This window comes from Anomaloglossus baeobatrachus, chromosome 11 (genome assembly GCF_048569485.1).
Source record: "Anomaloglossus baeobatrachus isolate aAnoBae1 chromosome 11, aAnoBae1.hap1, whole genome shotgun sequence".
Classification (NCBI taxonomy): Eukaryota; Metazoa; Chordata; class Amphibia; order Anura; family Aromobatidae; genus Anomaloglossus; species Anomaloglossus baeobatrachus.
The window spans coordinates 7,794,134-7,815,005 of record NC_134363.1 but is presented as its reverse complement, the minus strand read 5'-3'; the positions used below and the strand labels follow the sequence as shown (position 1 = coordinate 7,815,005).

Below are 20,872 nucleotides of genomic sequence, written 5' to 3'. Positions count from 1 at the left end.
ACAGTTTGAACACTGCTGACTGGCATTATCAATTCTTTGGATATCTTTTTGTATCCTTTTCCTGTTTTATACAGTTCAACTATCTTTTCCCATAGATCCGTTGACAATTCTTTTGCTTTCCCCATGACTCACAATCCAGAAACGTCAGTGACTGGAGGAAAGAGTCTGTCTGGACCCCAGAAACTCACTCAGCTTTTATGCACACACTGATTACAAGCAGACAGGGCACAGGTGAGGATGTCACCTTTATTAGCCATTCACACCCATTTGTGTCACCTTTTGTGCATGTTATCAGCCACAATCACCAGATCCCGATACTTACCGCAGGTGATAGTCCCGTTAGTGTAGGTGTAATAGTAACGCATTGGTAAATCTTTGCACGCTTCTGTTTTCTCAGTTCTATAGCAGCAAGTTCTTTGATGACAGCATCTGAAGGAGGAAAAGTATATATCCATAGTCAGTGATAATAACCTGATGTTACATGGGACTGCAGGTCATATCTGCTCCATTATCTGCACCCAACATGTACAATTATACCCTCAGCTTTGCTCCTCCAGTTCTCATATATACACATCATTATATATAATATTGATTATCGGCCACTTACCGATCTATTTCATCCACTATCTGATCACCTCCCGGAAACAGACATTGGCAGCCGTAGAAGTGAAAATCATGGAGACGTTTGTCCATTGTTTCTATCAGCATATGATTAAAATCCTTTATGTAAGGTCCAGCTCCATCTACCGAGGCTAGAAGATAAAGCCATGGTCACCTTGTGGTTACACGGAGCGGCGCAGTCACCGGGAATGACGGATGTTACCGGGAATCTTCCTCCTCTGATCAGGGATCTGCCTGGAGATCGGTCCCTACTATATTCCCATTACCGGAGAGGAGCGGAGAATCTCAGGACTTACCGAGACTCAGGAGGAGCAGCAGAGAGGAGAGCATTGTGCCCCGGAGACAGACGGGGAAGATCCAGGAGAAGACCATCTGGAAGACCAGCAGATCCCACCGGGGATTATATCCTCCTGATATTCCCACCACTAGGGGGCGCTGCAGAGCGCTGTCTGCTATTAGTGCCCGGGGGCTATTACCTGATACCAGCATCATATGATCGGGTGACAGTGTAGGGAAATATTAACCCTTACCTGTGTTGTGAATGGAATCTTGGGGCAACAAATTTCTTCCCACAGGATTTATGGGTGGTGGAATATGAGTGATAATGGCTACAATGTAATAACACAAAATAATGGTAGAATTGTATTTTTCTGGGGAAAGGAGGCATTGTCTCCAAAGTGAGAATTACTATAGATTGTATTTTAATACATGTGTGTACCCAGAGAGGAAGATCAACTTGTAACTTTCAATTGTCTGTTAAAAAAGTAAAAAACCTGAAAAACCTATGTGTCCTGAAAAGTGTTAATCATTGTACAGTATGACCATGAAGAAAACCAAAAAGTAACACTTTCCTGAGCTCCGCACTTCCCTCCTGTCCCATCTGTATCTGCTGTGACGTCCGAGACCTGGAGAGCGTCCATCTAATGTATATAAGGAGAAGTCATATAGAGAAGTGGTGCCGAACCCCGGGGGGAGGACGAGCTCTCAGTGCACATGGCAGGGGTCAATATGTGCCAGACCCCGGGGAGGACGAGCTCTCAGTGCACACAGCAAGGGGTCAGTATGTGCCGGACCCTGGGAAGGACGAGCTCTCAGTGCACACAGCAGGGGGTCTGTATGTGCCGGACCCTGGGAAGGACGAGCTCTCAGTGCACACGGCAGGGGATCAGTATGTGCCGGACCCCAGGGAGGACGAGCTCTCAGTGCACATGGCAGGGGGTCAATATGTGCCAGACCCTGGGAAGGACGAGCTCTCAGTGCACACAGCAAGGGGTCAGTATGTGCCGGACCCTGGGAAGGACGAGCTCTCAGTGCACACAGCAGGGGGTCAGTATGTGCCGGACCCTGGGAAGGACGAGCTCTCAGTGCACATGGCAGGGGGTCAGTAGGTGCCGGACCCTGGGGAGGACGAGCTCTCAGTGCACACGGCAGGGGGTCAGTATATGCCGGACCGCGGGGAGGACGAGCTCTCAGTGCACATGGCAGGGGGTCAGTATGTGCCGGACCCCGGGGAGGATAAGCTTTCAGTGCACATAGCAGGGGATCAGTATGTGCCGGACCCGGGGAGGACGAGCTCTCAGTGCACATGGCAGGGGGTCAGTATGTGCTGGACCCGGGGAGGACGAGCTCTCAGTGCACACGGCGGGGGATCAGTATGTGCCGGACCCCGGGGAGGATGAGCTCTCAGTGCACATGGCAGGGGTCAGTGTGTGCCGGACCCCGGGGAGGACGAGCTCTCAGGGCACATGGCAGGGGGACAGTATGTGCCGGACCCGGAGAGGACGGGCTGGTTTGCAGAAATCCATGCACCTGCTGCAGAAACCTTTCCATTCACACATATGGGACTGCATCCTCAACACCCAGGGTGAATATACCCTAATGCAGACACCCTATTCCCCCCACGTGTGCAGGTTTAGCGAATGACCCCCCATTATATGTGCAGTAGAGTCTGCTCGCTGCTGTTATCTAGTGGGACAAAAAAAGTCTGTTCTTTGAAGCAGATCCTGATGGAAACTGCCCAAAACAAATTACTGTCCAATCAGAAGGGTGGAAAAAAAAAGCATTAGGGGGAAAAAAACTTCTGAAAACTACCCAAACCAAGAGTTTCCTGAAGTGGTTTCACTAAAAAAACTTCTCATTCTTGACTGCCTCAAAAATTTCAGAGTATACATCGCCTCCTTCCACAACTTACCAACCCCGATGCAGTTTGCAGTCATTTTTAAGATTTTAGATTATGACATTGAAACATTGCTTTACTGCAGGAAGAATAAAGGAGGTGGCGTCCAGCTGCAGGTGTCAGAATGCACGGCTGCAGGTGTCGGAATGCACGGCTGCAGGTGTCGGAATGTCCGGCTGCAGGTGTCGGAATGCGCGGCTGCAGGTGTCGGAATGCGCGGCTGCAGGTGTCGGAATGCGCGGCTGCAGGTGTCGAAGCGTCCGGCTGCAGGTAGTGGAAGGTCCGGCTGCAGGTGTCGGAGCATCTGGCTGCAGGTAGTGGGAGGTCCGGCTGCAGGTGTCGGAATGCACGGCTGCAGGTGTCGGAATGTCCGGCTGCAGGTGGCGGAATGCGCGGCTGCAGGTGTCGGAATGCGCGGCTGCAGGTGTCGGAATGCGCGGCTGCAAGTGTCGGAATGCGCGGCTGCAGGTGTCGGAGCGTCCGGCTGCAGGTAGTGGAAGGTCCGGCTGCAGGTGTCGGAGCATCCGGCTGCAGGTAGTGGAAGGTCCGGCTGCAGACGTCGGAGCGTCCGGCTGCAGGCGTCGAAATGTTTATTCATATTTATAGTAGCCAGAACGTGCTCATCTTTATGTAGCTGCACTATGTGACATGTTATTTGTTTTTGTGTCTGTACGGCCGTGTTCACACGTTGCATAAATCATGTGTTTTGAGTTTTCTGCACCAAACTACACAATAACAATCTTTTCTGGTTATTGCATTTTTTTATGCCATTTCTGACATATTTAAGCATTTTTGGTGCAGATGTGAAGCGGCGTTTTTAAGTGTTTTTTACAGAACAGAAAAGCACTGAAAATTTCACTGCGGTTTTTTGCATCTGTTTATTTAGGGTCCACATAGAAAAATGCACCAAAACTGCAAAGTTCTAGTGTCTTTAAGCGCACAGTGGGTGCTGTTTCCATGATTGAGTGAGTGCAGCTCTGGAGTATAATACAGGAGGTAACTCAGGATCAGTAATGTATGTACACAGTGACTGCACCAGCAGAATAGTGAATGCAGCTCCGGAGTATAATACAGGAGGTAACTCAGGATCAGTAATGTAATGTATGTACACAGTGACTGCACCAGCAGAATAGTGAGTGCAGCTCTGGAGTATAATACATGAGGTAACTCAGGATCAGTAATGTAATGTAATGTATGTACACAGTGACTGCACCAGCAGAATAGTGAGTGCAGCTCTGGAGCATAATACAGGATGTAACTCAGGATCAGTAATGCATGTACACAGTGACTGCACCAGCAGAATAGTGAGTGCAGCTCTGGAGTATAATACAGGAGGTAACTCAGGATCAGTAATGTATGTACACAGTGACTGCACCAGCAGAATAGTGAATGCAACTCCGGAGTATAATACAGGAGGTAACTCAGGATCAGTAATGTAATATACACAGTGACTGCACCAGCAGAATAGTGAGTGCAGCTCTGGAGTATAATACAGGAGGTAACTCGGGATCAGTAATGTAATAAATGACACAAGAGTTTCTATTTCTTGTGGGTTGCTTTTATTCCGGGGCAATCCTCTTGCTGGGAGGCAGCGGCTCTATGTGCAGTGAGGGTCGAGCTTCTCAGGACGTGACATTAAGGTGATTACTGGGCGGTCGTCTCTCTTTGCATTTGCCAAAATATTTGTATTTTGCATTCATTTCTGAGAACTTGTGACTCACAAAACACATCACGGTTCTCCAGTCGCACTCACAGGATTGTCAGGCACAGCCGGACTCCTCATCTGTGGATATAACAGAAACATCCTTCATTTATCATCCATGATCATCCATGACGGATCTGTGACCAAGATATGATACAAATCAGCTGTAATATGTACATGAATAGTGTGAAAATATCAGACCCTACAGCCGGGTGACCTGGTGTTATGTATGATACTGGAAGGTGTGCGTCCTGCACATCCCTTCTGGATGTCTCTCTGTAGTGAGCGGTGGTGTGATTATAATATGGCTGTGCAGTTACTTTTATATGTGTTTTGGAGCTGACAGTTCCCCTTTAATTTCTGCAGAATGTAACATTCTAGACATTTCTTATGGTTTGTGTCTCAGTTCTTCGCTATTCTCCATATTTCTCCAGTTTGTTACAATGTATCCAGTGCAGGCGATCTGTGCTGAGCAATACCCTGCAGTGATCAGCAGGGGGCGCTGCAAAGTAGCCTCCTATGCATCACATCCAGCCATTACTGGATAGATTGGTACCAGGATTTATAAGTGTGGATGATACACACACTGTATGTTATATACACTCCATGATGTACACATGTAACATTAGAAGGCATCCCAGCCAGGGGCATACATAGAAATCATGGGGCCACACAGCAGAAATTCTACTTGGTCCCCTTCCCTCCAAAGAGGGTCACAGAAGAGCATATTTCACAACTTCGCAGCACTAATATAGTATTATGCAGCCCCCTATATAGCATTATGCAGCCCCCTATATAGCATTATACAGGCCCCTATATAGCATTATGCAGCCTGCTATATAGCATTATACAGGCCCCTATATAGCATTATACAGGCCCCTATATAGCATTATACAGGCCCCTATATAGCATTATGCAGCCTCCTATATAGCATTATACAGGCCCCTATATAGCATTATGCAGCACCCATATTAGATTTTGCAACTCTCATATACACTCCCTGACAGATGTTCTGTCACTTATCCATGTTATGTAACTAAAAGCTTATAACCTGACTTATTTCATCCATTGGTTTTATAAATTACTCTTCTGAAAGCTGAAACTCTCCCAAATTTGGTTTAGGTTATGAAAATAAAGTTGCTGCAAAGCTGAAATATTGATCATTTAATGAACACAGAAAGATCAGATTTTGGCAAGACAAAAGTTTTGTCGCCTTGTCATATAATGCACCCAATCCTAGTTTACATCCTCACCTGTGCTCACTAAATGATCGGTTAATTAGTGGGTGTGTATAAAAAGAAACCCAGCACCCCAGTACAAAACTTCTTGATACTTCTTAAGCTATTGATATTGTCTTTGACCTTGCAAATGTTTGCACACCCCCATACTGAATGTAACCCCAGACCATGATCTTTCCACCACCAAACTTAACTGTTTTCTGGGTGTATTTTGGATCCATACGGGCTCCAGTAGATCTCCTGCAGTGTTTGCGGCGGCTGTGGTGTAATTCAACTGAAGATCCATCAGAGAAATCCACCTTCTGCCACTTTTCCAGCGTATATCTGTTTAGTAGGCTGCGGGACTTTGCAAATACCACACAGTTTTTTAATTGCCTTTTGTTTACTGCTGGCTTCTGGGCACTGATTCGACCATTTCGAGACAGAATCCTACAAACTGTTCTAGTCGACACAGGGACTTGAGGTGACCAGGCCTGTTGGAGCTCTGCTGCAGTGGAAGAGGGGCTGGCTTTGGATTTTGTAACCAACAAACATTCCTCCTGAGCAGTTGTCTTGCGGGGTCTGCCGGACCTGTGCTTGTCAACAACATCTCCAGTCTCTTCAAATCTTTTTTTAATCCTTTGTACTTGACGCTGAGATACATTAAAGGTGTCAGCCACCTCTGCAGTGGATCTGGTCTTCAGGCTATTGATAATCACGGCTTTGGTCGCAGGGTGGATTTTTGGCATGTTGTCATAGGTCAAGTTACAGTTCAAAAGAAAAAGTAAAGTCTGGCTCAACCACCTGAAAGTGGGTGCTCTAGAGTAAAAATAACGTAGTAATCAGACTAACTCCGGCACACCAAATGTAAACGTGGAGGTAGAAAAAAAACTGGAGCGTTGCTTTCTTTGGTGATGCTTTAATGTGGAAATATTACAAAATACAAATACAGTCCATAATTTAATCCGATGTTTCGGACGACAATTTGGCCTTCATCAAGGATTTGTTATCTGTATGTATAAACAAGTGACATAAGTGATGTGCATAATATATACAGTGCAATTTACAAGAGTTCTCAAATTTGCATCCGTGATAATAAATACAGGACATGTCGGTATTTTTAAAACAAGTATAAGGGATAACCTAGAAAAAGGGGGTACAGAAGATGAAAAAAAACAGTAACTGATACCCTACATTCACTTTGTTTTTATAGGTACGTATGTGTGGAGCCGGTCACCGTTCCCTGCAGCATCGCGGTGTCCTCCCGTCTGCCGACCCGCTGATGTGTGTGGAGAGCGGTGATGTCATTGCCGTGTGCACGGCTCCTCACACATCAGCGGGCCAGCAGACAGGAGGACACCGCGATGCTGCAGGGAACGGTGACCGGCTCCACGCAGGCCAGCGGCGCTGCTGCTGGCAGACAGGACGACGAGCAATGCTGCGTGGAGCAAGGAAAGGTGAGTATAAACGTTTATTTTTTTGTGCCACATGATGCGGGGCATATAGCAGGATGGGGGCATATAACAGGATGGGGGTGTGACGACATGGACTGTCAGTGCCTAGCAGGGCTTACATTTCTTAATTTTCAGCCAGACATGATGATCGTTTGTTTATAATCGGGGGATAAGCCCCTCATTGTTTCTACAAGACTCTTAGGAGTCTAGTGTTAAAGTTCTTGTTGGCTCATGTAATTGCCTTGGCCAGTGAAGGTCAGATATCTAAACAAATCAATTAAGTGAACATTGTATAACTATGTGCCATGTAACTTAGCTGTCCCTCCCTCGTCTCTGCCAGAGACCATTGCTACTAGGGATATTTTGTATATGGGTGGAAATCTAGCCAATAAGAGCCCAGTCTTATCTACCTTTCGTGAAGACCCCAATGGTCTGAATGGAGAGCTCAGGGTTATGAGGAGGTCTGTCCATTGCCCGGATAGACTCTTCCTACATGCTACCAATTACATACTTACTATGTACTCTCCAGCGCTACTCGGCAGTCCCAGTGCGAGCGCGTTGACTCCGGAGCTTGTCTTCGCTTGATTGCCGCTGTCTACACGTCTCGCGCCTGCGCGGGAGCCATGGTAACGCGCATGTGCGATAATGACGTGACGGCCGATTTCTCGCGGGATGTGACCGGCGCGTCAGCGCGAACTCCACTTCCGGGACTCCCGATTTGCCTGGAGCACGGAACACTCATATTTAAACCCGGCACACTGGGGACGCAACTAGGAATCCCTCCCCTGACGAAGATTTGAATACCTCAAATATCGAAACGTACGTAGGGCGTTTTTCCCTGAGGCTTTCCCCCGTGGCTGGCTATGGACAGTGTTCTTTCTATCATGTGGGCATTGCACCCTTAACTTCACACTGTATGTATACTGACCAGTAATCAGGTATCATGGGCCACTTGAGATTTTGCGCATATATGGTACATTTACTATGATGGGCACCTACTTTATATGTAATGGCCTATTGACCCCGGGAATGTGTATGTAACACTATCTATACCCGGTCCAAATATGTTTTTATAAAGATGTCTACTTCATGTCCTGAATAAAATGTAGTACTTTTTTGCACTATAAAAACGCTTTCTTGCATTATTATGCTACAAATCTAAGACCTGCGGATCTGATTGGCAAGCCATAACCAAACCTGGATTATAATACTACATGGACCTCAGCATCGAATGCAAGGATTCGACTAAGATATCAAGGACTACATAAGGAAGGAATCCAGCTTGGGACAATCCGGTCACCTGGCTACAGGCTTTGCGGTCCTCAGCCAGCTTCCTAAATCTGGCGCTATTCCTTTCTCGGTGGGTGCCCGCCGAAAGCGGGGTGCTGCTGGATTGGAGTAAATAGCCCTGGAAGCTCTGAGGCACGGACAGTCTAATCCCTGGTGAGCCAGCGGAAGGGGGAGACTCTTACATTTGTGTTTTGCTGGTTATGTGTTATGTGCCGTTAATATTTTGGGATCCAATAAAGTCTTACTATTGTGATTCCCTCACCTTGTGTTGTCTGAGTAGTGTTCCGCCCACGGGTAAGGAGGCCGGCGGTCAGTTGGGATGAGCCCTGGGCCACGCTGTCTTTCTAAAGGTGGCCGGGCCAGCGGACGAGAGCACCCACTGAGCCCCGTGTCTCCACAGGAGACCACCCACTGACCCCCGAGTCTCCACCGGGGGCATATAGCAGGATGGGGGCATAATAATACACACAGGGGATCATATACAAGGCAGGAGGATCATTACCAGGATGGGGTACCTTAGTAGAGAATTTGGGGACATTACCCCCATAACAGTGTCAGCAGCAGATCCTCGCCCAATAAGTGTGTCATAGCCATATTTTTTGCTTAAAATTTTATTTTCCTATTTTACTCCTCTAAAACCACTGTGCGTCTTTTAGTTCAAAAAATATGGTAAATCATATTACATGGGTAAGATACTGGGAACATGCATGAAATTATTACATATGATACATAAAAGAAAACCATGGGGTACCATGAATTACACGGTCAGAGTATGTTACCCTGTACACAATCCTCCAAGCTAAGAACATTGGACCAATGGGGGGCTACAGACAAGGAGCGTGAAGACTGCAAAATAGAAGATGAAGATCACACTGTCACATATGAAACACTATTGAGGGGCATTGGAGTAATATGGTCATGAACATGTTAATGGATGTATTTCATAACCACATATTCAATGTATACTACATAATAGGAACACAGTGTATGTGTATATTCAGAAAATGTTGTATTACCCTGTAACAGGTGGCGCAGAGGACTGCGTTATCCCGAGTTCCTGAGGTAACAGGTGGTGCAGAGGACTGCGTTATCCCGAGTTCCTGAGGTAACAGGTGGCGCAGAGGACTGCGTTACCCCGGGATCCTGAGGTAACAGGTGGTGCAGAGGACTGCGTTATCCCGAGTTCCTGAGGTAACAGGTGGCGCAGAGGACTGCGTTATCCCGAGTTCCTGAGGTAACAGGTGGCGCAGAGGACTGCGTTATCCCGAGTTCCTGAGGTAACAGGTGGCGCAGAGGACTGCGTTACCCCGGGATCCTGAGGTAACAGGTGGCGCAGAGGACTGCGTTATCCCGAGTTCCTGAGGTAACAGGTGGTGCAGAGGACTGCGTTACCCCGGGATCCTGAGGTAACAGGTGGTGCAGAGGACTGCGTTATCCCGAGTTCCTGAGGTAACAGGTGGCGCAGAGGACTGCGTTATCCCGAGTTCCTGAGGTAACAGGTGGCGCAGAGGACTGCGTTACCCCGGGATCCTGAGGTAACAGGTGGCGCAGAGGACTGCGTTATCCCGAGTTCCTGAGGTAACAGGTGGCGCAGAGGACTGCGTTACCCCGAGTTCCTGATGTAACAGGTGGCGCAGAGGACTGCGTTACCCCGAGTTCCTGAGGTAACAGGTGGTGCAGAGGACTGCATGACCCCGGGATCCCGAGGTAACAGGTGGCACAGAGGACTGCCGGGTTCCCGAGGTAACAGGTGGCGCAGAGGACTGCATGACCCCGGGATCCCGAGGTAACAGGTGGCGCAGAGGACTGCATGACCCCGGGATCCCGAGGTAACAGGTGGCGCAGAGGACTGCATGACCCCGGGATCCCGAGGTAACAGGTGACGCAGAGGACTGCATGTCCCTGGGATCCCGAGGTAACAGGTGACGCAGAGGACTGCATGTCCCCGGGATCCCGAGGTAACAGGTGACGCAGAGGACTGCATGTCCCCGGGATCCCGAGGTAACAGGTGACGCAGAGGACTGCATGTCCCCGGGATCCCGAGGTAACAGGTGACGCAGAGGACTGCATGTCCCCGGGATCCCGAGGTAACAGGTGACGCAGAGGACTGCATGTCCCCGGGATCCCGAGGTAACAGGTGGCGCAGAGGACTGCATGACCCCGGGTTCCTGAGGTAACAGGTGGCGCAGAGGACTGCATGACCCCGGGTTCCTGAGGCAACAGGTGGCGCAGAGGACTGCATGACCCCGGGTTCCCGAGGTAACCAGGGCTGCAGAGGACTGCATTATCCCGGGTTCCTGAGGTAACAGGTGGCGCAGAGGACTGCATGACCCCGGGTTCCTGAGGTAACAGGTGGCGCAGAGGACTGCATGACCCCGGGTTCCTGAGGTAACAGGTGGCGCAGAGGACTGCATGACCCCGGGTTCCCGAGGTAACCAGGGCTGCAGAGGACTGCATTATCCCGGGTTCCTGAGGTAACAGGTGGCGCAGAGGACTGCATGACCCCGTGTTCCTGAGGTAACAGGTGGCGCAGAGGACTGCATGACCCCGTGTTCCTGAGGTAACAGGTGGCGCAGAGGACTGCATGACCCCGGGTTCCTGAGGTAACAGGTGGCGCAGAGGACTGCATGACCCCGGGTTCCTGAGGTAACAGGTGGCGCAGAGGACTGCATGACCCCGGGTTCCTGAGGTAACAGGTGGCGCAGAGGACTGCATGACCCCGGGATCCTGAGGTAACAGGTGGCGCAGAGGACTGCATGACCCCGGGATCCTGAGGTAACAGGTGGTGCAGAGGACTGCATGACCCCGTGTTCCTGAGGTAACAGGTGGCGCAGAAGACTGCATGACCCCGGGATCCTGAGGTAACAGGTGGTGCAGAGGACTGCATGACCCCGTGTTCCTGAGGTAACAGGTGGCGCAGAGGACTGCATGACCCCGGGATCCTGAGGTAACAGGTGGCGCAGAGGACTGCATGACCCCAGGATCCTGGAAGACCAATGCTGGCAACCGCACTACATACATTTACATTGCCCGCTTCCCAGGCTGAGCAACGGGCTTAGAGGGGTAGCTGCCCATTGGCTGGGACCTGCCCAATCCGGTAGCCAGAAGCACAGAGAGGGGGTGGTCAGTTCGTCAGTTGGCAGAGAGACTCTGAGGGAGTCGTGAGGGAGCGAGGACGTGTGTGGTGCGGAGAGGGCCTCGGTAATGAAAGAGGAGACCGGTCGCCCGAAGGGGAACAGAGCCAGTGCCCCAAGAGGAAAAATAACTCCGGCACTGTATAACTCCCCAAAGAAAGGTTTGCAAGGACACAAGTGGATTTAATCTTGATCTTTTGTCTTTATTGGTGCAGAAAAAGCTGCTGTACAATAACAGAGTCCGCAAAAAACACGACGTTTCCGCCTACTGGCCTTCATCGGGTCGGACAACCCAATATGAGCAGGAGTACCAATAATGAGGTAGGAGAAATGGCGACACATACGCTCTCTACCGATGCGCTAAGAGTTAACGTTCACTCACGGGTTCAAGAAATGTCTCAATGACAGATTTAGAACAGAGGTAGGAGCAGGTTTAGGATATTGTCTGCGTATCATGCGATCAGCAGGGGATGCTGAATGACTAGTGGGGGGCGCCCGTTTAATGGGGGGCCAGCCCAGGAGGGTCAACAACACAGGACGCGCGGCTCTCACACACATTTTGCGTTTTTGTATCAAGTTAAAATGCCGCATTTCACCAGATCCATTACATTGCGGCGCGATCTGCAATGCTTTTCAATGAGCGTCGGATCCGTTTTGTACCGCATCTGATTGTCAGGATCCAGCTTTCAGTGCTGAGCATGCCCAGAAAGTTGGAAAACAACCTTATCTTGAATTATATCCAGGATCATCCACATTGTCTCAGAATTGCCAGAACACCCCAGATCTTTGACCAAATGTAAGTAGTGTGTGTGAGAGAGTAAGAAAGAGAGTGTTATATACTCTTTTTATAAATATCCATATATAAAATAAATGTAGATATATAGATCTATCTAAAAATTTTACATATAATTTTTTTTATAAATATAACATTTTTAGAGATTATAATTTTCTTTATAAAAAATAAAATATATTTTTTTATAAAGAAAATTATATAAATATATTTATATTTTTTATAAAAAAAAATATATTTTATAAAAAAATGCATATTTTTTTTATAAAAAAATATATATTTTATAAAAAAAATTATATTCTTTATAAAAATATATATTTTATATAAAAATAAAATATATAATTTTCTTCATAAAAAATATTATATATTTTTTTATAAATATAAATATATATATATTTATATTTTTTATAAAAAAACATTTTATAAAAAAAATGTATATCATTTTCTTTATAAAAAATATATTTTATTTTTTATAAAAAGAAAATTATATATATATTATAAATATAAAAATGAAATGTCTACATGTTTAGACATTCATACAATATTACACACACATTTATAATAAAAAAAACAAAAAAACAAAACACTGGATCCATCAAAATTAGGCTACTTTCACACATCCGGTTTTTGCTCTGCGGCACAATTGGGGTGCTCTGCTGAAAAAACGAACCCGTTTTTTTTTGTCGCCGGTTTCGTTTTTCCAGCATTGACTTGCATTGGCGCCGCATTGTGCCGCATGGGCTTGCGTTCCGTCCGTTTTTTGCCGCATGCGGCAGATTTAGCCGATGCGGCGGCCGGATGGAACGTTCCCTGGCACGTTATTTGCTCTGGCAAAAAAACGCATTGCGCCGCATCCGGCTGCTGCGGCACATTTTTCAATGCATGTTTATGGACGCCGGATGCGGCGCGATGCGGCAAAAACCGCATCCGGCCGCCGCATGCGGTTTCTTCCACTACGCATGCTCAGTAGCGTGCCGCAACCGGAAAAAACCGGACAGGCCGCATGTAAAAACTTATGCAAAGGATGCAGTGTTTTCGCTGCATCAGTTGCCTAGGTTTCACAGCCGGATTGAGCCGCACTGCTCAAACCGGATGTGTGAAAGTAGCCTTAGGCCAAACAACAGCAGTCAGAACGCATGCAACAGTCCGTTTTTATGCCGGATCTGGTAAAATAACAGCCCGGTGACTTGCGGTTGCATGCAGTGCACTATGAATACAACGGATCAAGCAAGATGCGTTTTGCATTTGTTTTTGCCGAGCAGCAAAAAAACGCTGATGTGAAAGCAGCCTTAGGCTACTTTCACACATCAGGTTTTTTCCATCAGGCACAATCCGGAAAAAAACGGGTAAAACGGATCCAGTACCGCATCCGTTTTATCCCCATAGATTTGCATTGTTACCGGATGCGTTGCATCCTTTTTTTTCCAGATGCGGCAAAATTAATTAAAGCGGTGGCCGGAAGCAACGTATCTTGTAACGTTTTTTTGTCCGGCAAAAAAAACGCATCGCACCGCATCTGGCGCGATACGGCGTGTTTTACAATGGAAACCTATGGACGCCGGATTTGGCACAATGCGGCAAAAAACGGATGCGGCTGCCGGATCCGTTTTTTGTAAACTGCGCATACTCCAATGTTTTGAAAAACCAGATCCAGCTAAAAAAAAACGGACAAACCAGATGCAAAACGGATCCACCGGATCCGTTTTTTAAGGGTACTTTCACACATGCGTTCAGCAGAGTCCGTCACTATGTAGACTAGCGCAGTCCGTTAATGCACTGTGCTATTCTCCATAGACTTGTATGGATGACGCACTGTAACGCAAGTGTCAGCATTGCATCCGCCGGACGGCGCAGCGTCGTTATTTTGATGCTGCGTCGGGCGGAAGGAACGCAGCATGTAACTTTTTTTGAGCAGCGGAATCCTTTGGATTTCACTGCGCATGCTCTCTCTGGCTCCCTCCACCCGTAACCAGGGTACACATCGGGTAACCAAGGAACCCTGGTTACATGTGCCGGGAGCCCGACACTTCCCCGCTCGGCTCTGCCCCCCGTGTATGTGTATATACAGTGCCTACAAGTAGTATTCAACCCCCTGCAGATGTAGCAGGTTTACACATTCGGAATAACTTGGCATTGTGACATTGGACTGTAGATCAGCCTGGAAGTGTGAAATGCAGCAAAAAAGAATGTTATTTATTTTTTTATTTATTTTTTTTAAATTGTGAAAAGTTTATTCAGAGGTCATTTATTATTCAACCCCTCAAACCACCAGAATTCTGTTTGGTTCCCCTAAAGTATTAGGGCTGGATCCAGTGACAGCGGGTAACCTCAGTGACAGCTCAGCAGATCGCGCTACTCACCTCAGTTGCTGCTTGGAGGTGACCGGAGCGGCGGTGTCTTCTGCAGCTCCTGTCACCTGCATGCTGGAAGCGACGCTGGAGTCCGTGGATTACGCCGGACATGGAGGGTTTGTCGGGGTTAATAAATTGGTAATGAGGGAATGTGTTTGTGTTTTTTATTTCTAATAAAGGATTTTTTCGGGCGTGTGTGTTTATTTACTGTAACTTACAGATTAATCATGGAGGGTGTCTCATAGACGCCTGACATGATTAATCTAGGATTTAGTGGCAGCTATGGGCTGCCAATATCTCCTTATTACCCCGATTTGCCAACGCACCAGGGCAAATCGGGAAGAGCCGGGTACAGTCCCAGAACTGTCGCATATAATGTATGCGGCAATTCTGGGCGGCTGTTGGCTGATATTGTTAGGGTGGGGGGCTCCCCATAACGTGGAGCTCCCCATCCTGAGAATACCAGCCTTCAGCCGTATGGCTTTATCTGGCTGGTATTAAAATTGGGGGGCCCGCACGCCATTTTTTTTAATTATTTATTTATTTATTTCACTGCACAGTATAGACCCGCCCACCGGCTGCTGTGATTGGGTGCAGTGTGACACCTGTCACTCAGAGTGGGGGCGTGTCTCACTGTAACCAATCATAGGCGCTGGTGGGCGGGGAAAGCAGGGAATACGAAATTGTTTAATGGGCGGCCGGCTTTTTCAAAACAGTAAAAGCCGCTGGAGCAGTGTGAATGCCGTGCAGCGCCGGGGATCGGGGATTGGTGAGTATATGAGAGAGGGCTGCTAACTTCAGTTACTCAGGAGATTAGCGGTCACCGGTGAGTCTTCACTGGTGACCGCTAATCAGGGCGCGACACAGACAGAGCCGCAGCATGACAATGAAGTCGGGTGAAGTTCACCCGAGTTCATTCTGACAGTGCGGCTCTGTCTGTGTCTGCTGTCATCTGCCATTCAGCTCTGCTACATGGCTGTCTGTGTCTGCTGTCAGCGGCCATGTAGCAGCGCTGAATGGCAGATGACATAGTAAAAAATACGCATTACACACGCATTACACACGCTAGTAAAATCTCAGAAATAGCATCGCACTTGCGTTGCACTCGCACCTAACGTGAACTAAAATCAGCCGAGTTTTTTTCAGCCCAGTCGGACCGATTTTACTCGCATAGATGTGTTTCCACCCTTAAGAAGTATTTCAGGCACAAAGAACAATGAGCTTCACATGTTTGGACTAATTATCTCTTTTTCCAGCCTTTTCTGACTAATTAAGACCCTCCCCAAACTTGTGAACAGCACTCATACTTGGTCAACATGGGAAAGACAAAGGAGCATTCCAAGGCCATCAGAGACAAGATCGTGGAGGGTCACAAGGCTGGCAAGGGGTACAAAACCCTTTCCAAGGAGTTGGGCCTACCTGTCTCCACTGTTGGGAGCATCATCCGGAAGTGGAAGGCTTATGGAACTACTGTTAGCCTTCCACGGCCTGGACAGCCTTCGAATGTTTCTACCCATGCCGAGGCCAGGCTTGTCCGAAGAGTCAAGGCTAACCCAAGGACAACAAGGAAGGAGCTCCGGGAAGATCTCATGGCAGTGGGGACATTGGTTTCAGTCAATACCATAAGTAACGTACTCCACCGCAATGGTCTCCGTTCCAGACGAGCCCGTAAGGTACCTTTACTTTCAAAGCGTCATGTCAAGGCTCGTCTACAGTTTGCTCATGATCACTTGGAGGACTCTGAGACAGACTGGTTCAAGGTTCTCTGGTCTGATGAGACCAAGATCGAGATCTTTGGTGCCAACCACACACGTGACGTTTGGAGACTGGATGGCACTGCATACGACCCCAAGAATACCATCCCTACAGTCAAGCATGGTGGTGGCAGCATCATGCTGTGGGGCTGTTTCTCAGCCAAGGGGCCTGGCCATCTGGTCCGCATCCATGGGAAGATGGATAGCACGGCCTACCTGGAGATTTTGGCCAAGAACCTCCGCTCCTCCATCAAGGATCTTAAGATGGGTCGTCATTTCATCTTCCAACAAGACAATGACCCAAAGCACACAGCCAAGAAAACCAAGGCCTGGTTCAAGAGGGAAAAAATCAAGGTGTTGCAGTAGCCTAGTCAGTCTCCTGACCTTAACCCAATTGAAAACTTGTGGAAGGAGCTCAAGATTAAAGTCCACATGAGACACCCAAAGAACCTAGATAACTTGGAGAAGATCTGCATGGAGGAGTGGGCCAAGATAACTCCAGAGACCTGCGCCGGCCTGATCAGGTCTTATAAAAGACGATTATTAGCTGTAATTGCAAACAAGGGTTATTCCACAAAATATTAACCCTAGGGGTTGAATAATAATTGACCCACACTTTTATGTTGAAAATTTATTAAAATTTAACTGAGCAACAAAACTTGTTGGTTTGTAAGATTTATGCATCTGTTAATAAATCCTGCTCTTGTTTGAAGTTTGCATCTTATCAAACCTGCTAAATCTGCAGGGGGTTGAAGACTACTTGTAGGCACTAATATATATATATATATATATATATATATATATATATATATATATATATATATATATATATATATATATATATATATATATATATATATATATATATATATATATATATATATATATATATATATATATATATATATATATACACACACACACACACACATATATACATACACACTCTCACCTGTCTCCCAGCGATGCAGTCCCCGCTCAGCTCCACCCACTTCACACTCCGCTCCCCGCACACATTGTCGGCGACCGAACGATCAGCTGATCACCCGGCGGCCGGCTACTGTGAGTGATCGGCTGATCACCCGGCGGCCGACTACTGTTAGCGATCAGCTGATTGTTCACAATAGTCTGCCGACGGTAAAACTGAAAAAAACCCAAAACGGATTGCGTTGTTTTGCAGCATCCGTTGTGCCACTATATGCAAGACATCCGTTGCATCCGTTACACAACGCAATGCAACGGATACCGTTCAACGCAAGTGTGAAAGTAGCCTAACGGATCCGTTAAAAAACGGATCCGGTGGATACGGTTTTTACATTTTTTGCCGGATCCGCTGGATCAGGAAAAAAAAAGGATTGTGCCTGAATGCAGAAACCTGATGTGTGAAAGCAGCCTAAGGCTATGTGTGCACTAGAAATGAGAAGTTTCTCAAGAAAATTTCTTGAGAAACTTCTGGGAGTGAAAGATTTCCGGACCTCCGGAAAAAATCTGCACCAAATCCGCATGCGGATTTGACGCGGATTTGCCGCGGGTGGTTCCCTGCGGATTTTTGCAGGCTGTACTGCCGAAATCCGCAGGGTACCTGCGGAAATAATGGACATGTTCATTTTCTCAAGAAAGTTTCTCGAGAAATTCTTCAAGGAAATTTCTTGAGAAAAATCCGCACAGCTATTTATTTTTACCATAGAATTTGCTGGGAAATGTCTGCACAAAGATTGCAGACATTTCTCAAGAAATTTCCGCGGCAAATCCGCGGGTAAAACGCACTAGTGCGCACATAGCCTTAGGCTACTTTCACACATCCAGTTTGAGCAGTGCGGCTCAATCCGGCTGTGCAAGCTATGCAACGGATGCGTCGAAAACACCGCATCCTTTGCATAAGTTTTTACATGCGGCCGGTCCGTTTTTTTCCGGTTGCGGCATGCTACTGAGCATGCGCAGTGGAAGAAACCGCATGCGGCGGCCGGATGCGGTTTTTTCCGCATCGCGCCGCATCCGGCGTCCATAGGCATGCATTGAAAAATGCGCTGCAGGGGCCGGATGCGGCGCAATGCGGTTTTTTTTGCCGGAGCAAAAAACGATGCAGGCAACGTTCCATCCGGCCGCGGCATCGGCTAAATCTGCCGCATGCGGCAAAAACCGGACTGACCGCAAGTCCATGCGGCACAATACGGCCCACTAATGTAAGTCTATGCAAAAAAAAAACGCAACCGGCGGCAAAAAAAACGGTTGCGGTTTTTCTGCAGAGCGCCGTATTGTGCCGCAGAGCAAAAACCAGATGTGTGAAAGTAGCCTTAGGCTGCTTTCACACATCCGGCTTGAGCTGTGTGGCTCAATCTGGCTGTGCAAGCTATGCAACGGATGCGGTGAAAACACCGCATCCTTTGCATAAGTTTTTCCCATGTGGCCCGTCCGGTTTTTGCCGCATCGCGCCGCATCTGGCCGCCATAGGCATGCATTGAAAAATGCGCCGCATCGGCCGAATGCGGCGCGATGCGTTTTTTTTTTGCCGCACGAAAAAACGTGCCAGGCAACGTTCCATCCGGCCGCTGCATCGGCTAAATCTGCCGCATGCGGCAAAAACCGGACGCAACGCAAGGCCATGTGGCACTAATTAAAGTCTATGCAGAAAAAACGCAACCGGCAGCAAAAAAAAAAACGGTTGCGATTTTCCTGCAAAGTGCCGTATTGCAGAAACCAGAGGTGTGAAAGCAGCCTTACCGGGTCACCACGCCAGCACTGGGGCAAAGGGAACTCGGGACCCCGAAAGCAGCGGCTGCAGCACCAGGACTCAGTGAGTAAAACCCAGGTAAAGCACAGAACCAGCGTCGTCTGAATCATTGCTATCCCTTCCTCAGCACCAACTGCTGCCCCTGGGGTTCATCATCCATGCTGCACCGCACCAACAGCCCCAGCGGAGGACATTCAATGGCGGCGCACCGCAAGTGACGTCACTGACGTTGTGTACATACTCCCTTGTAAACATCCCTTCTTTTTCAAGCTACCCCCGAGGTCACAGACCCGGGCACCGGCCTCCTGAGTGACACTGTCCCCCTGTATCCTGCGCCCGGAACCGAGTACCCCGGGGGAGGGGAGGTATACCACAAAACCTATGTAATCTATGGGATTGAGCCTTACACACTTCCTGCAGGTCTGTGCTGTCCGCGCTGCGGAGTGGAGTGTCTGGACGCCGTGTGAAGAGGCCTTCTTATGCTGTGCACTTCCTGCTTCCGGGTGGTGGAGCGCAGGAGGGTGTGTGGAACGCACGCAAGACTAAACTAGTGCAGTGAAGGTGACAGTGATCAGGCATGAGTAATGGAGCCCGCACACACGGATGAGTGCAGAGGGGATCACAGAGAGGAGTGATTAGCACATCTGAAGGGATAAAACACAAGGTCAGGAGCAGACACGTGGAGGAGGCATGTAAAGGCCATATACATGGCTATTAAAGGGAACCTGTCAGGCCATTATGTGTTGTAACCTAGCAGCAGTGTAAAGTGTGTGCTAGTAATAACCCCTTCCTACCCAGCCCCGTGTTGTGATAATGTGTAAAGTGAATGTATAGAAATATGTTTTATTACTTATGTGTAGCCTATGTAAATGAGCAGGGGATGTAGCCCCATGGGTGTCGCATCGCCCTGTGGGCGTTCGGGATTTACATCAGCGCGTGCGCACTTACCATTCTCGCAGCCTTCTTAATCAAGTGCTTGATTCTCGTCTTCAGACCCACTCTGCGCATGACCGGAACCACAGGAGTCTTATGAGCATGTGCAGAGCGGGTCTGAAGACGAGAAGCAAGCAAAGCAAGGTAAGTGTGCACATGCGGGATCTGAAGCAGCGATGATCACGTCGCTGATGTAAATCCATGGTATTGTTGCGCCCCTGAAGCCATAAGGGAGGTACAAGGTTCTGCATCCTCACCAGGATGCAGGGTCTACCCCCTAGGGCCCCGGAAGACCAGTGCCGGTCACATACAAATACTCCAAGTAAGGCTATGTGCGCACTAGGCCATTTTGCCGCGGATTTACCCGCGGATTTGCTGCGGAAATTTCTTGAGAAATGTCTACAATCTTTGTGCAAACATTTCCCAGCAAATCCTATGAGAAAAAAAAATAGCTGTGCGCACGCTGCGGATTTTTCTCAAGAAATTTCCTTGAGAAGATTTTCTTGAGAAAATGAGCATGTCAAGTCTTTTCCGCAGGTACCTGCGGATTTCTGCAGTACAGCCTGCAAAATCCGCAGGGAACAACCTGCGGAAAAATCGCGGCTAATCTGCGGCAAATGCGCATGCGGATTTGGTACGGATTGTTTCCGGAGGTCTGGAAATCTTCCACTCCCAGAAGATTCTCAAGAAATTTCCTTGAGAAACTTCACATTTCTAGT

The 20,872-nt window shown here is 48.0% G+C and overlaps 1 protein-coding gene and 1 long non-coding RNA gene across 2 annotated transcripts in view; both read right to left on the bottom strand.

Annotated features, from left to right (window-relative positions):
- Positions 1 to 1,029, bottom strand: part of LOC142256335 (basic phospholipase A2 homolog ammodytin L-like) — a 30,858-nt gene extending 29,829 nt beyond the window's left edge. Inside the window, exons 1-3 of the mRNA XM_075327965.1 lie at positions 918 to 1,029; positions 608 to 752; positions 323 to 429 (exon numbers count right to left, since the gene is read on the bottom strand). Of these exons, the coding sequence (XP_075184080.1) occupies positions 323 to 429; positions 608 to 752; positions 918 to 993 (328 nt within the window). The 5' untranslated portion in view covers positions 994 to 1,029. The remainder of the gene's footprint in view (positions 1 to 322; positions 430 to 607; positions 753 to 917) is intronic.
- Positions 1,030 to 3,663: 2,634 nt separating this feature from the next.
- On the bottom strand, positions 3,664 to 19,720 carry LOC142255937 (uncharacterized). The gene is made up of 3 exons (XR_012727457.1): positions 19,628 to 19,720; positions 5,932 to 6,726; positions 3,664 to 4,580 (listed from the first exon to the last, which is right to left on the bottom strand). It is a non-coding gene; the product is annotated as an uncharacterized LOC142255937 (long non-coding RNA).
- Positions 19,721 to 20,872: the final 1,152 nt, after the last annotated feature.